Below are 15,652 nucleotides of genomic sequence, written 5' to 3'. Positions count from 1 at the left end.
TTGTTTGTTTTTGCTTTTTGTTTGTTTTTAATGAAATATTTATGGTTGAGAGTCAGATGGGCTCGGGGGCACCGAGAGAACCTCAGTTTTAAGTGTTCTTTCATTCAGGGACCTGAAAGTTGAAATAAGCAAGTCACATGATGTGCTGACTTAGCATTTGTTTTAATGACATATCAAATAAATAGTTTCAGCATGCATGTAACCTGCTTCTGCTGTTTGCAAAGTGAACACAAAGCACAGTGTGACAGTTTCCTTCTATATTTGGTTCCATGTGTGAACTAGCCATGAAAAAGAAGAGAAAGGTAGGACAGCTGTCCTACCTTTCATGCAGGTAATTATAAACTTCAGTGTAAGAGTCTTCTGCCAATGCCATATGCTAAAACACTAAGTACTAACGGTGCTAGAATCAAAATCTGGATATACGCTTATATGTATAGAGAGCATACATATAAAACAACAAAACTGACTCTGAGGGTATCATTTGACACCATACAGAATGAACAACTCTTAATGCATATTGTTGTAATGCAGACCTGTAAAGCATGGGTTATTAGACCTATAATCAAAGAATTACATGGTGAGGGAAAAAGTCAGTATACTGTACTTCATTAGGAGTGGATCAGAGAGTAACAGCCTAGCATTTTTGACTGAATAACCATTCACTTACATGGTAGATCACAGATTTAACTTCTTACACTATCCTCTTTTCTCCTATTTTCTTCACTTACCCTTGCACCTGTTGTAGGAGTAACATGCTGTACAGCATCACAGTCTTGGGGATTATATTGAGTGGTCCTTGTGAATTCCTTGATTAGAGTTGCACCAACAGAAGTAACGTATTTTGACAGAGTGGTATAACAACTCTGGTAACTGGATGATTGCCAGAAAAGCCATTCTGTTTTCTTAATCCTGTTTTCACTAGACACAACAAGATTGTGCATCAGGGTCATGTTTCTTCCTGTGTTACTAGAGGTATCAAAACTCCAGTAACTGGATTACCATATGGTAGTTCCAATAACACACATGACTCTAGGAGGTTATCTTGGATAAAGTGGTTTTGAGAGGAATTTGTGGTAGATAGTGGTTTCTTCACTTGTGGCCAAGTTGTCATTAAGCCCATGTAATCAAGGTGACAAGGAGAAACGTAATACATCCCACAATATTTTGTACATTACTTGTTTGCCAACAGTAGGAGTTGTTAAGGAGTAAGATATGAACAGGGCTTTGCAAGCCAGAGTCTAAACCATTTTGTGTCCAAAATCATAGATCCACTGTGTTTTAATGGAGATGGGTCATCCTTCTTGCCACACACACTGGGAAAGGCAGATGGTTCTTGACAGACTTCCAGGCACAGTAGTGTCATGACACCTATATTTGGTCATGTATTATAGTGACAAAAGGAGGAAAATTGCCCCAAGATTCACTTTTTTCACCCACATTCTGAAATGTGACATGCAGATAATTATCCAGCCTGGTCCAACCCAGTCCCACACTGCATCCCTGGAGTCTATTCTAAGCGCCACGCAGTAAGTTGCAGAACTGTTTAGGGAAAAATGTCTTGTAGGCCCATTGCTAGACACAGCCAACAGTGTGTCTGATAATTATTGCAAACTGCCCTTTTCCATCTGTCACTCCCTTTAGTGTATTGTTAAGGAAAGCGGTGGGATTAAACAGAGCAGTCTGCTGGAAGATTCTGGTCTTTTGCAAACCATACAGCATTGTGTATACTGTAGAACAGCATTTCCTGCATACTTCTAAAATCTTTCCCAAAGTAACCTCCTCTTTTCAGAGAGTCTATCACTGAGGGATTACAGCAAGCTAGGAGAACAGAAATATTTAACTCCTTGTAGTCTTTTAGAATTTCCTTTAGAGTATTAACTCCAGTGGTGTCCAAAAATGGGATGGAAGAGCAATCTACAACAAGGGCTTGGAAATCTATTTGCTTAGGAACTAGTTGCAGAGTGGTGTCTCTCCTGCCCAGACCGTTAACAGTTGGTTGATTTCCTTTTTTCAGATGCTGCCTTTCCTTCTTCTCATATTTCTTCCTTCTAGCAGCTTCTAAGTTAGGATCTAGGTCAGTCAATCTGTACAGGGACTTTAGGAAATAGTTTCTGTTTGCGTAATAAAGTGGTGCCTCAAAACGGAATATTTTGACCTTTGGAACAGAAGAGAGATTTTCATATTCAAAGTCATCCTCATAGAAGTTGGTATCTTGGATTTGACCAAGCAGGGCTGTCCGTGGCTGCTGTGTCCGAACAATGATGCATAACATGGAGAAAACAGTGCCAACTAATAGCCCTATTTCTGTGCTGATCAAGGCAGAGGCAGACATAGTAACAACCCAAACCACTGTGTCCACCTTATTCATGTGGTACCGTGCTGGCAGATCTCTGAACTTCCTTAGAGCTCCTCGAAGGCTGACAATGATGATACAAGCCAGGACACACTTCTGCAAGGAGTAGAAGAGAGGTGCCAAGAAGAGTAGTACCAGCAAAACCACCATTGCACTAATCACTCCAGAGACTTGAGTCTGGCAGCCTGTCGACGTTTTCACAAGAGTTTTTGCCAGAGCTGCACTAGTTGCAAAAGAGTGGAAGAATGAAGGAATGATGTTGCAGAACCCTACAGCAAACATTTCCTGATTGGCTCGGATAGTGTAAGTGTATTTCTTTGCACACATTTCAGAAAGAGATACAGTGAAGACAAAGCTGACCACAGCAAGAGGTAAGGCATCTACAGCAACACGGATCATTAAGTCAAAACGTGGTACCTTGGGGGCAATAAATCCTGTTGGAATAGCTCCAGAAACACTGGATGAATATGCTTCATTTAGATTTCCATAATGCGACACCAGTGTTGCCACAACAATGACTATCAGCTCTGTGGGAAGAGGAAATTTCAGCTTATGCTTGTATCGATCTCCCAGTTCCTTAGCAGTAACCAGCACTACAATACAAATGGCGCTTGTAATGATATCACAAATGTTAGCCTGAGAAATGTTCCTGAAGATGTTAATCCAAGTAATAACAAGCATCCCATGCCCTTGGCTACGCGGGATTTTTATTCCAATCAGATACTTCACTTGAGCTGTTAAAATGGTTAAGGAAGCACCAGTTGCAAAACCGTCTAGAACAGACTCGGACAGGTACATAGATACGAAACCCAGATGAAAGACTCCCATTAGAACCTGGGGGGACACAGAGAGAAAAAAAAAAAAAAGCCTTAAATGATACTGCAGATAAACACAGATAGGAGAGAAATAGCTGGAGGCAGATAGCATTTAGCTTAGTTGAATATTAAAGCAGGAGTTATCCTTTGGTGTTTCCAATCTGCTTTTAAAACAGAATTCCTTTTACTGTTTTGGGATACTGCAAAACCAAGGGATGAGTTAGAAGTTTGAAAAATAATCAAGTTGGACTCCCTAACTCCATTGTTGTTCTGAAGTAACTCCAGCGAAGTGACTTCTCTGAATTTTATTTCCCATGCCAAAGAGCAGTGGGTCAAAAAGTGCTCTATCAACTTTCTTTTTTTTCCTGTCTAAAAGTGTTTAAAATTACAACTTAACAGACAGTGCTTTGTAAAGAAAATTTGAATGACAGCAGCTAAATTCTCTGTTAAGCAGCTTTTGATGTTAGCTTTGTGAGCAGGATGAGAAGTGGAACACAGCCTTTGTGTCATGCTAAAGATCAAAAATGGCAGAAGAGACCACAAATTTTTACAGATCTTATGATACTGACCTAACTAGTTGCTGCTGTTACTTTTGATTGCTTTGGAAAATGTAGCTTCATATTTCATTGTTCAATTACATGACCTGAAAGTTCTTAGTAAAAGAAAGGTAGCTAGTCCCTCTTAATCCTTACGTGATCAATTAACAGGTAAGTATGTTCATTATGCTTCCTTCTGTGTTCTTTTGATATCCTTATGATGGGGAGCAGATTGATGATTGTGTCCTACAGTACAACAAAGCCACTGTCTGAAAGTTAAGTCTACTTCCTCATTTGCTTTCTGCTTTCTGTCCTTTCTGACTTACCACTTGATGGTGCTTTGGTACAGCATAGCATCCAGTAGTGAAACGTGGTGCAATGTGTTCTGAACTAGTGTAGAGGTAGGTGAATGGGCCTGCACCTTTATTAAAATATCTAGGGAGACAGCATTATTTAGAATCATAGAAACATTTTTTCATTGTTGAAGTACATAGGTACCTCAGAATTTCCCTTATGTTGAGATTTGTATTTGATTCACAGTCCCATGAAATTAGAAAGGTTAAGAGTGTTACAGCAATGTTACTAGTCTTGCAGAAGTCTTGTTTTATTTGTGCTTGCTAGTAGGTGATAAAACTGCCTGTGTCAGTTGTTTTCTTTGTTGTCTATGAAGTTAGGCTTCCTAGAGAAAACAGTCCAAGATCATTCAAGTGAAATGATACTATGTCTCTGATTGAAGGACAGTTTAACCAGAGCTTAGATCATACAAGAAAGCTTTAGAAATGTTATACTTGTGTCTGAATATCAGCAGCCACTTACCTGATACACTCCGGCCACAAATGTCAGAGCTGTAGCAATGCTTATGGCATAGCATTCTTTTCCACATTCAGCATTCATCCCCTCAGTGGTAAGGTTGAAGACAGTTGTGTTGGATTGGCTGTCACTCTGCAGGGAGCCATGACCCAAGGCTGGCATGGCATCATCATTCAAGTCAAACCCAGCTAAGAGAAGTTCTCGGTCCACAACTTGTCCCACCATTAAACTTATCAAGCTGAAAATGCCGACTGAAACATGACGGGATGTGCCCATTAAGAAATAGATGATGTTAGCAAAGAAAGATGTGTAAAGACTGTAAATGGGCTTCAGACCTGCCAGTAGTGAGTATGCAATTGCTTGGGGCACCAGAATGATCCCAATCACTAACCCAGACATAATGTCACCCCAAATGTACTCTTTGCACTGGTACTTCGGAAGCCATCGTAAAACAGGGAAGAAGTCCATAACAAAGTTCTTCAGTTTCCTTGGTGTGCAAGAGAAGCTCTTCCTTAGTTTGGCTAGCACAATCTCCTTTCTGTTAGCCTTCACATGAGTCTTTCTTTCCATGAAAAAGCGGGAAGACGTGTTGTTCTCCATCTTTGTAGCATCAAGTGGTCTTTCCATTATATTAGTGTTTACTTCATGTATCCTTTCCTGCAAGGTGAAGAAAATGCTTCTTAGATTGGAACTCATGGATGTTATTTTGGCACAGATACATAGTGATAGCAGTTTGTCCTCTTTTAAATAAGCTTTTAGGGAAACATTATTACATTGCAGGGCTCTGGTGACGAGGCAAACACTAAGACACAAATCTTCAAATTGGTCCTTTCCTACAAAACCTTAGATATGCCTCTGATTGAATCCAGTTTATTTTACTAAGAAAAAAAATGAGTTAAAATAGTCATCTCTTTGTACAACAGATATTTTGATCAGCTCTTCCAGATGCTGCATCATAGAGGTCTGGGTCATAGAGATCTCTGTCATAAGAGGCAGCAGTTGATGGTGTAAAATAAGCTTCTATTAGTGAGGTAGTCTGTGGTCTTTCTAATCGTGTATTTCAAATGACTGATGTGGAATTCATGTGTGTTATATTGATTTGTCACTGCAGATGTCCTCAGCACACAGTAGGCGGTTTTTGCTAGTAGAACCTGAGGCAGAATTCCCTGGGGTGCAGCAACTTAGTTTCAAGCAAAAAAATATGCACAAACCGCTGATGGACTCTTAGAAACTGTGTGTAATTCTAGTATCTGCTGTGTAACAACTGGAATAAACAAATGCATATGTTACCAAGCCTGCAAACTTTTATGTAGGCACCCCTAACAGAGTGGCTCATTATAAAGTATTTTTTGCCTGTCCTGCTAAAGGTGTATATCCTGCTTATGAACTTCTTCAAGATTTCAACAGATACCTTTTGTTAGCAAATTGAAAACAAATATAAACTACGTGTATGGAGCCAGTGCAAAAGTCTTTAAAAAAAATCCCAAGTGTTGTTTTGAATGACAGTGTAAGAACTAAGGCCATTGGAAGTTTAACTGCATCTTAAAGCAGGGTCCTTAAATATTAATAGTAGATAGTTCATAGAATGCCAAAAGGCTGAAAAGAGGTTATTTTTGGAGATGTGTGGAATGATTGTCCAAACTGAAAATAATCTGCATGGTAGTTTAAATATATTTTAAAACTACTAGATTTATACTAGATTTATATCCTTCTCAGTTACATTAACTAATCTTTAACTCCCACAGTATATATTTCTTTGTTATAGCTTCTTTCCATCATTAAAAAATAAAAATTACAGTTTTAATATGTTTAGGATAGGATTGGTGTCAATTCTAGTTGTAATGTCAAATTTAGTTTTGACTCTACTGTATTGAGAGGTTATGCTAGACACGACATGCCTGGGCGGCAACTAGGTTAGATCTAACTTTTGTTAGAATGCTAAGGTGAGAGAAAAGAGAGAAGTTACAGCACCAAGATTACTAAAGAGCATATACTTAAAGTTTATGGAATACTAAATACTAGAAACTGTAATGAAGAAACTCGTTTAAAAAGATGCAAAAAAACCAGTGCTTCCTCTCTTACCTAAATTATTTTGGAGAGTGAGAGTCTTGTACTTGAGGACTGCAAGTTCTATTCAGATGCCACCTACTTCTTACAGCCAAGTGAATTCAGACAGACAAGAAATAAATACAGTGGCTTTGTTTAACATAGTTACAAGCTAGTGGGCAGTTCAATATCCAGAGCTTGCTTTTGATAGGCTACGTAGAAAAGATTTTATTGGTTTCTATATTCTAGGCTCAGATACTTAATTGTACAGTTACTCTCTGTTGTCTTCTGATCTCACACAATTTACTTACAAATAAATTTGTATTAAAAAGAAATCAACAATAAAACAGCATTAACAGACATGTACTATTCTGTGCAGCTTCCTGAGGGGGTGATAGTAGCTTTTAATACATAATATTTTTAGAATAGAGTTTCTCCGTCAAATCTGTTAAGAGACATTGTGTATCAGTGATAATTTTGTAATATGTCTTGGCTGTACTGCATAATCTGTATAATATCTGCTGTTCTAGATAATTAGAATAGTAGTTTGTTGTAAATGCAAACTAAAAAGCTTATTGGAGGGGTGGAAATTAAGAGAAAAATAAAAAAGGAGTATGTATTCTTTCAGAATTTTAGCTTAAGATCAAAACCCCTCCTAATAGAAAAAATGTTTTCTTCAGTTCTTTTTTCCTCCTAAAAATATGGATTTCCTTCCTGCAAACAAACATTTCTTCTACTAGATGTGTTTTCAGAATGCCACGCCAAATGAACAGGCTAGCTGTAAAATAACTCTAAAATGAGTGATCAGTTTCAATTTTTGGCAGGTACTGTTAATGATTATAGCTTAATTGAAGCTTTTAGAATGCAGTAAAACCACAGCAAATAACAAAGGGGATGTTAGCAGCAAAACATTTTTTAGATATGTAAACCAAGAGTTTATAGTCTGTGATGCCAGTAACTCAGTAATACCTTAGCACCAGAAGGAAATGAAATTCCACTGTGACTATCAGCTATCACCCTTACCTTTGTGTAGCCCAGCAGAGAGCTGGGAATTTCCATTGCTCTTTCCATCTCCAAAGACAGGATGGGGATGGACAAATCTGTGTACTCCTGTGCATGAGTGACTCTAGCTGGCTGATTCTGACACTAAGATACAACACCATCCTTCCTCAGTGGAGGAAATATTCAAGCAATATTCAGGCACCATGAAGGTGTTAGTAAATAGATTCCTCTGCTGTTTTGCTAAAGTGTTTTTTCAGTTCTGCCCATGATCATTGATATGTAGGAACAGGGACAACACATGTTTCCAGCTTCCCCTAACCTCACCAAAGATTCACAGAACATAATATTTGCCTTTATTCAAGTGAAGGCTTTCCATCGCGTACTGAAAAAGCTGTTCTTAGCAGGAACATGCAAATGAAGCATGGTATAGAATAGAATGTGTCTATCTATTGCATTTAACTTAAATATTGGAACATTCTCAACTGTTTCCTATGTGTGAAGGCTACATGCTGCACATGTACTATTCACATCATTACAATAAATAATGGGTAATTTTTGATGTTTGGAATTCAAATTGTCGATGGTGATATGAGTAGAAGACATATATATAATTTTCTGTTTTAGCCATGAACCAGTCATTTGATCAGTGTAAATGCAGTGACTCAGTTCATCTTATGAAGTAGTGAAGCAAAGCAAAGAATTATTCAAGCTGAGTAAACTATGGATTTTCCAACTGGCATTAGTCCTACCTTTCTTCTTGTCCTTTCACCATACCATGGAATTGACAAAAGCTTCTGAATAAGAGGAGGCATTCATCACAACACATTCAATAGGATTTATCTTGTCAGATTCCCTGACAGGCAGCCCCTGGTGGGACACATATAACCATCCTGCCTGACTGTATTGTTTTCTATGGAACAGCATAAGCTGAAAAAAAAAATGTGTCTTGGTACATCCTTTTGTTTCCCCATCATAATTTTAAATAAACAAAAAAATGAAACAGTATGTCTAAAAAGCACAGGAGGGAAAGGCAAGATAAGCCTGTTTCTCCATACTAAGGATGTGACCGCGCATGCTGTGGTTCTGTGGGTCCCATGCCCCGATCATCATAGAACTGGGCCAAACCAGCCTGTGAACCATTGACAGATTTGGTGCGCACTGTGAGGCAGCTTAGCTGCCTTAGCAGGGTAGAAACATACTTTTAGAGTGAATCTCTCTCTTGTTAGGAAGCTTATCTGTACTGCAGGTGCTGTACTGCAAAACTTGGCCTTGAAGTCCAGGCGTACTGACAGTTTTTCTGGGATATTTGTGAACATTTTTAGGTGCTGCCAGCTTGTTCTAGTAAAGAAAACAAAAAAACCCAAAAAAAACAAAATAAAAATAAAAGTTTCTCTTTTGAAACTGTGCCTACGGCCTTACCACCCAGAAAACAGCTGATCTTGTCTTATTTCAGAAGCTAAGCAGGGTTGGGCTCAGTTAGTACATGGATGGGAGACTGCCTGGGAATACCTAATGTTGTAGACATCCTTTTTGCCTGGCTAGCTCAGTCAGTAGAGCATGAGACATTAATCTCAGGGTTGTCCGTTCATGCCCCATGTTGGGCACCAAAAAATGTCAACGGTTTACGGGCTGGTTCAGCCAGGTTCCATGATGATTGGTGAAGGGACCCATGCCCTGGGAAAGGGGAAGAGAAGGGAAGGGAAAAGGGAGACGAGCCTAAAAACAAAACAGCAGCAACGATCTGAGGAGGAAAGCTAATTTACTAAATAAAGTATCGGAAAGCAAAATAATATAATACAATATAATTGGAATTAAATCTAATAAATCAAATAAAATGAGCAAGAGAGAGTGTCCGATAAAACAAAGGCCTTACGCCAACACTGAAGGCGAGACGGCAGCGAGCTCCCACTGCTGGGTCGATCTCAAAGGAAAGAGAGAGAATGTCTCATGACATACAGGCAGTTTTTATCTTTCCCTCTGAGCGGAAAAAGTGTAAAAATACAAAGTAGTGCAAAGTCCTCTGGGGAGCATAGTTCTTCTCTTCTGAGACAGGTATACCCACAACTATTGATGATCTACGGAGTTGAAGCATTAACTCTTTAATTCTCAGTGTACTACATGATGTTATGATGTGAAATACCAATACCAAAAATCATAAAAGCATAACATTTTAGTAAAGCTGTGTATGGGGCAGAAAACACAACTCTGCTGTAGCATCACTCTTGCTGTACTAGTCACTGACGGGATGGAATCCTTTATATGATTCGAGCTAAGTATTGATACTTGCAGTTTTTTCAATGTTCAGTGAAAAATCAGCTAAAAAGTAACATGGGTGAGCAAGTTTAGGTCTTATTTATAGTCTGGAGTTTCATTGTAGTTTTGGTGCATAGGTCACAGAAGAAAAATGACACCTTACTTCGTCTGAGTATTTGATTTAAAATGTGTTGGTGTTGAGCTAACTGTGCATGTTATTAGTATTTCATACTGGCAGCCTTTTCTGCTTGTAAGAAACCTCTCTTGAACTCTAGTGGCTGTGACTACATTACTGTTCTGTTTCTGAGCATTAGCATGGTTCTGAAAAAAATCTCAACAGCTTTGCTTACTGTGCAGATTCAATGTGGAGAGGAGTGTTATGCATGGAAACCAGCCTTTTTCAAATGAGAATACTCAGAAGCTTTGCCCCTCTGTATCCTGATTTATGGTGGTACAAAAGCCTGAGCCAGCAACTGTTTTTTTTAGGCAGATTTGAGCAGATGTGGTGAGGACCTGAACTAGTGTGAAATAAAATAATCTGAACTGCTTATAATATAATACTGCTTTAGCATTTACTGCTTAGATTTATTAAACTGTTATTGTGCAGAATTACTTGGAAATGTTGACACAGACAGTAAGTTTTAGAAACAAAACTGGAAAAGTTAAATTAATGTTTCCTTCTGTCTTGCGTAAGCAGTTGTGTTTTCAGCATCAGATCACCAAGATCTAAATGTACTTGGAAGAAAGCTTAAGCAAGGTGCCCACAACCAAAACTGTTCATTTAAGAACTGACCTAGGAAAATTTCAGATTACAGGCTAAGAGTAGTATAGTGCTTTTGAAGAAAAGCATGTGAAACTTGATGGGCAGAGTTTTAAAGCATTCTTTCTATTTCGTTACAACTCTCTGCTCATGTGAAAGTGAAAGGGGAAAAAATATTTGGACTTATGTATTTCTAAATAGAATCTCAAAATCACAATTTTTACTTCTGGCTTTAAATCTAACGTAGTATTTCTAAGGCACTTTTAAGATCTTTTTCAATTGCATGCATTCACAAGTATCTTTGATTCAATTCCTGTTTCCCAAAAAGATTAACCCTTTGCATAGTGTCTCAATGAGAAGGAGGACTACCACTGATGCATAATGATTCCAGAGGTGATAAGCAGGCCAGAAGAGAAATCACAAGGTCAAGCAGCAGCTATTTTTAAGATGTTCCCAAAAGATCATCAATGGGAATGATCAGACCTTGGAAATAAATAATCAGGTATTTAGAATGGTTCTCCAGGAACTGTTTTTGTTCAGGATTTCCAGAACATGCTGATCAAAATACAGGGATGACTACACTGTTCTTCTGCAGAGTCCCAGGGCATGATTGACAAAGAGACATTTTCTGTGGGGGCTAAAGAGCGTTCCTTAAAATCAGACTTCTTTCTTTTGGAAAGGTAGCTGGTCCAAAGTGAAAGTCTGCTTTTTAAAAAATGTCTTCCAAGACAACTCCCCCAAGACCTTAGTCTTCAGTCACAGTGCTAAACAGAAAACTATTTTCTGCCCTGTGTTTTGTTGTACACCTGTTTCATGGCTGTTAAGCCACTTCAAGCTGTTGCAGAGAAAAAGATAGCTCATACTCATGTTTGTTTTCAGTTTTTTTTTCCCCATTACATTCCTTGATATCTTAGCTTTACTACAGTCCATAAAGGCAATACTTACTGTCTCTTTCTCTTACCTAATCACTCTGAAAATGCTCAGTTTTAATAATAATATTCTGAACCAGACAAGTTTTGTATAATAATATAAAGGAACAAGCCAGATACCTGGTCTTAAACTCTTAGACCAGATCTGTAGGAGACATTACTTCTATTCCAGTTGCAGACTACAAGTTTCAAAAACCTTTGTCCAGGATCTGCCTTATGAATAATATCTGTGAAGCACAGTATAATGCCAACATTTATAAATCAACACCAGTGATGAAATAGAAATCAACACCAATAATTGAAAATTAACAGTTTTGCAAATTTGAGAATAGGCAAAGAATGAACAAAACCTAGGTTGAGAGGTGTGTAAGGAAAGGCAGATCTCTTACCTGAGTAGCTTTTTGACAGAAATGCTCAGCTCTGTTTTTGCATGTTGGAATGAATGAAAGTCGTCAGTCTGGCTTTGATCTGTTTGTGTAAATGATAATTATTAACTAGGCTGCCTTCAAGAGGAGAATTGGTAGTTAAGGAATCTTCAGCTTTCTGCTTGGTAGTGTACTGTCACTTGTACTTCTCTGAAAACTTGGATATATATGCAGCACTCACTGACTTTGAGTTTAAATAATACATTAGATTATTAATTAACTAACAGTGATCCAAAAATTATGCTGAGCTCAGGCTAGCACATTTCTGACCTTTGAAGCTGCTTCTTATTTAAGATTTTCTCTGCTTTATACATCTTGGTATAGCATTAGCTTTTAATTTTATGTGAGAAGAATTGAACTTAAGTATTGTCTAAGATTTGTGCATTCCATGGTCTGGAATAAGTATTCTTCTGCTGTTTGCTTGAGAACAGGACTGCTGGAGGTCAGAGTTCCTTTCCTCCAGGTCGCTTCATTTAGATCACAAGATCTCTGTTATTTGTGTAAACAGGAGACTGTAAAATGTGGGCAGGTGAGTGGGACAAAGACTGTGTTCATTGTTTGTAAAGTGTGTAAATGACCAAGTCACTTCACTAAGGGAAGGTTGTGCCTGACCAATCTAGTGGCCTTCTGTGATGGAGTGACGACATTGATGGACAAAGGGGAGGTGAGTGATGTCATCTACCTGGATTTCTGCAAGGTCTTTGGCATGTTCCCCCACTACATCCTTATCTCTAAATTGAAGAGATATGGATTTGGAGGGTGGACTGTTCAATGGATAAGGAATTGATTGGAAGTTCACAGCCACACAGTTGTGGTCAGTGGCTCTATGCCCAGGTTGAGGCCAGTAACAAGCAGTGTTCCCCAGGGATCCATCTTGGAACCAGTAGTCTTTAACATCTAACATTTAATATCAGTGACACAGAAGATGTGCACCCTCAGGAAGTTTGCTGATGACACCAAACTGAGTGTTGTAGTTGATACAGCGGAAGGAAGGGATGCTATCCTTGATAAACTTGAGAGGTGGGCCTATGTGAACCTAATGATTTTAAAACATTAATAATTAATAATAACAAAGCAAAGTGCAAGTTACTGCACTTGTGTCAGGGTAATCCCAGCTACGTATACAGACTTGGAGAAGAGCTCCTTTAGAGCAGCATTGCTGAGATGGCCTTAGAGGTCTTGGTAGATGAAAAACTTAACGTAAGCCAGCAGTTTGTGCTTGCTACCCAGAAGGCCAGTGGTAGCCCGGGCAGCATCAGAAGTGGGAGGCCAACAGAGAGAGAGGAGGGTTTGCCTCTCTCTACTCTGCCTTCATGAGGCCCTAAAGTATTAATTACATCCAGGTCTGGGGCCCTTAACACAGCAAAGATACCAGACTTTTGGAGAGGATACAGAGGGTGGGCACAAGGGTGATCAGAAGGCTGGAGCACCTCTCCTGTGAAGACAGGCTGAAGGAACTCAGCTTGTTCAGTCTTGAGAAGGTTGCGGGGAGACCTCATTACAGTTTCCAGTGTTTAAAGGGAGATCATAAACAGGAGGGAAATCAACTTTTTACACAAGATTATGATAGGACAAGGGGGAGGAGGGAAGATTTAGAGGGTGTTGAGGTGCTGGAATAGGTTACCCAGAGAGATTGTGGATGCCTCATCTCTGAAGTTATTCAAGACCAAGTTGGGTGGGTCCCAGCTTGAGGACCTATGACAGGCTTGTATGAAGTTCCTCTCTTACCTTAGCTCTTATTTGATGTAGACCTGTCCAAATAACCAATAATCATGCATTTCATAACATTAATTAGTGTGTAATCTTTACTAGGTGGTGTAGGTTAATAGACTGGGCACAAAGCCTTGATTCACAGGAGCTGCATTCTAAATGTGCCATTTGAGCCACCAAATTTCTAGTGTTCCTGTCAAAAATTATATTGAGCTACAAGCTAAAGGATGAGGAGATGTGTGTGTTTTGCAGCCAGGAGAGAACAGGCACAATTGCTTGCACTAAGAATCTGAGATGTGGAACTTCATTGAAAAAAAGATGTGTTTCTGGATAGGCTTCCTCCTTCCCTGCCTGCAGAGGGAGTAGTTGCAGGGATATGGAGGATCAGGTTCCAACAAAGTCTTTTATTCCAGGGCATGTTGTTTGATTTTTTTTATGAGTAAAAAGGAAATACTAAAATGAAGGAATTGAGAAGCCACAACTCCATTATGAGTACGGAGCTGAAAGGGAAACACATTTCTGTGTTATTAAATGTCATGAATTCCAAAAACCACTGGCTGTTTTCAAGAACTCAAGTTTCTTTATAGTAGTTGGGACACTAATCCCAGAAGCTCAAGAAGTTTATGTAAGTCTTAATAAAATCCTCTCTCTTACCTCTTTCCTATAGAAGATCTTATCAAGCATTGCTTGAACAAGTAACATTCATGACAAACAGCAATCATGACTTTGTCTTTCCAATGATAGTTTCTAGAATATACTCTACATCTAAGAGGGTAGAAATAGTGTGCTTAATCAGTGTAATGACTTTTGCACACACTGTAGGTGGTGAGGCTGATATAAAGTACCACAGAACAGAAAGTGGCTTCATTGCTACTGTTTGTTTCCTTTCAGGCTTGTGGTATTTATTTCTGAACATAAAGCAGTCTAAATCACTCTCAGTCTTTCAAACCTATCCTTTCACCCATTTTGCTACTTATTTCTAGGAATCAAGGTTTATATTCTCAAATGACCTCTTAAGTTATGAATGCCATATTCTTCGTAGAATCATAGAATCATCAGGGTTGGAAAAGACCTCCAAGATCATCCAAGTCCAACTATCCACTACCACCAATATAAACCCACTAGAATATGTTCCTCAGTACCACATGTAAATGTTTCTTGATCATCTCCAAGGACAGTGATTCCATGACCTCCCTGGGCAGACCATTCCACTACCTGACCACTCTTTCTGAGAAGAAATTTTTCCTATTACACAACCTGAACCTCCCACAACTTGAGGCCATTCCCTCTCATCCTAGCTCTTACTACCTGGAAGAAGGTCAATCCCCTCCTTGCCACAAACTCCCTTCAGGCAATTGTAGAGAGCTATAAGCTCACTCCCAAGCCTCCTCTTCTCCAGACTAAACAGTCCCAGTTCTCAGCCTCTTCTCCTATAACTTGTGCTCCAGACTCCTAAACAACTTTGTTGCCTTTTCTTGGACAGGCTTCAGGGCCTCAGTGTCTTGTAGTGAGGGGCCCAAAACTGAACACAGTACTTGAGGTGCAGCCTCACCAGACTACAAGGGTATGATTGATTGAGGGGCAAGATTGCTTGAAGTCCCATCCAACCAGACCGTGAATACTTCAAGGGTGAGGTCATCCACAGCATCTTTGGGCAACAGATTCCAGTTTCTCACCACCTTCATATTATTCTTCTAATGTCTAATCTAAACCTACCCTCTTATAGCTTAAAACCATTACCCCTTGTCTTTTCATTATACTCACTGACATAGGGTTCCTCCCCATCTTTCCTGTGGGCCCTGTTTAGGTACTGGAAGGCCACTATAAGGTCTCCCTAGAGTCATCTCATTTCCTGGCTGAACAACCCAACTCTCTCATCCTTTGTTCATGAGAGAGATGATTCAGATCCATGTTCCTGGCTCTTTCCTGAATCTTTAACAGGTCCATGTCTCCCTTGTGCTGGGAACCTCAGATGTATTGTTGGAAAAATGAATATTTGCAAGGTGCCTGGAG

General features: G+C 39.2%; 2 protein-coding genes across 3 annotated transcripts in view; one reads left to right on the top strand and one right to left on the bottom strand.

Moving 5' to 3' along the window:
• Positions 1-15,652, top strand: part of IDUA (alpha-L-iduronidase) — a 46,174-nt gene that overhangs the window by 8,398 nt on the left and 22,124 nt on the right. The window lies entirely within an intron of this gene.
• SLC26A1 (solute carrier family 26 member 1) lies at positions 1,462-12,074 on the bottom strand. Of its 2 annotated transcripts, XM_065740712.1 has the most exons (4): positions 11,894-12,074; positions 6,597-6,772; positions 4,521-5,171; positions 1,462-3,187 (listed from the first exon to the last, which is right to left on the bottom strand). In XM_065740712.1, exons 3-4 carry the CDS (start codon positions 5,139-5,141, stop codon positions 1,667-1,669), a joined length of 2,142 nt encoding a protein of 713 aa, XP_065596784.1. In that variant the 5' UTR covers positions 5,142-5,171; positions 6,597-6,772; positions 11,894-12,074; the 3' UTR covers positions 1,462-1,666. The 2 variants fall into 2 exon arrangements, with proteins under 2 accessions (XP_065596784.1, XP_065596783.1); XM_065740711.1 differs by lacking the exon at positions 6,597-6,772.

This window comes from Cyrtonyx montezumae, unplaced genomic scaffold (genome assembly GCF_038088225.1).
Source record: "Cyrtonyx montezumae isolate F1298 unplaced genomic scaffold, pur_monq_1.0 scaffold_29, whole genome shotgun sequence".
Taxonomy (NCBI): domain Eukaryota; kingdom Metazoa; phylum Chordata; class Aves; order Galliformes; family Odontophoridae; genus Cyrtonyx; species Cyrtonyx montezumae.
This window is presented reverse-complemented; position numbering and strand designations above follow the sequence as displayed.

Excerpts from the sequence above, each read along its gene's own strand:
- SLC26A1 (XM_065740712.1), bottom strand. The coding sequence starts at position 5,141 with ATGGAAAGACCACTTGATGCTACAAAGATGGAGAACAACACGTCTTCC. Across the intron at positions 3,188-4,520 it reads TTGTGGCCGGAGTGTATCAG|GTTCTAATGGGAGTCTTTCA; the intron begins GTAAGTGGCTGC and ends GTGTCCCCCCAG.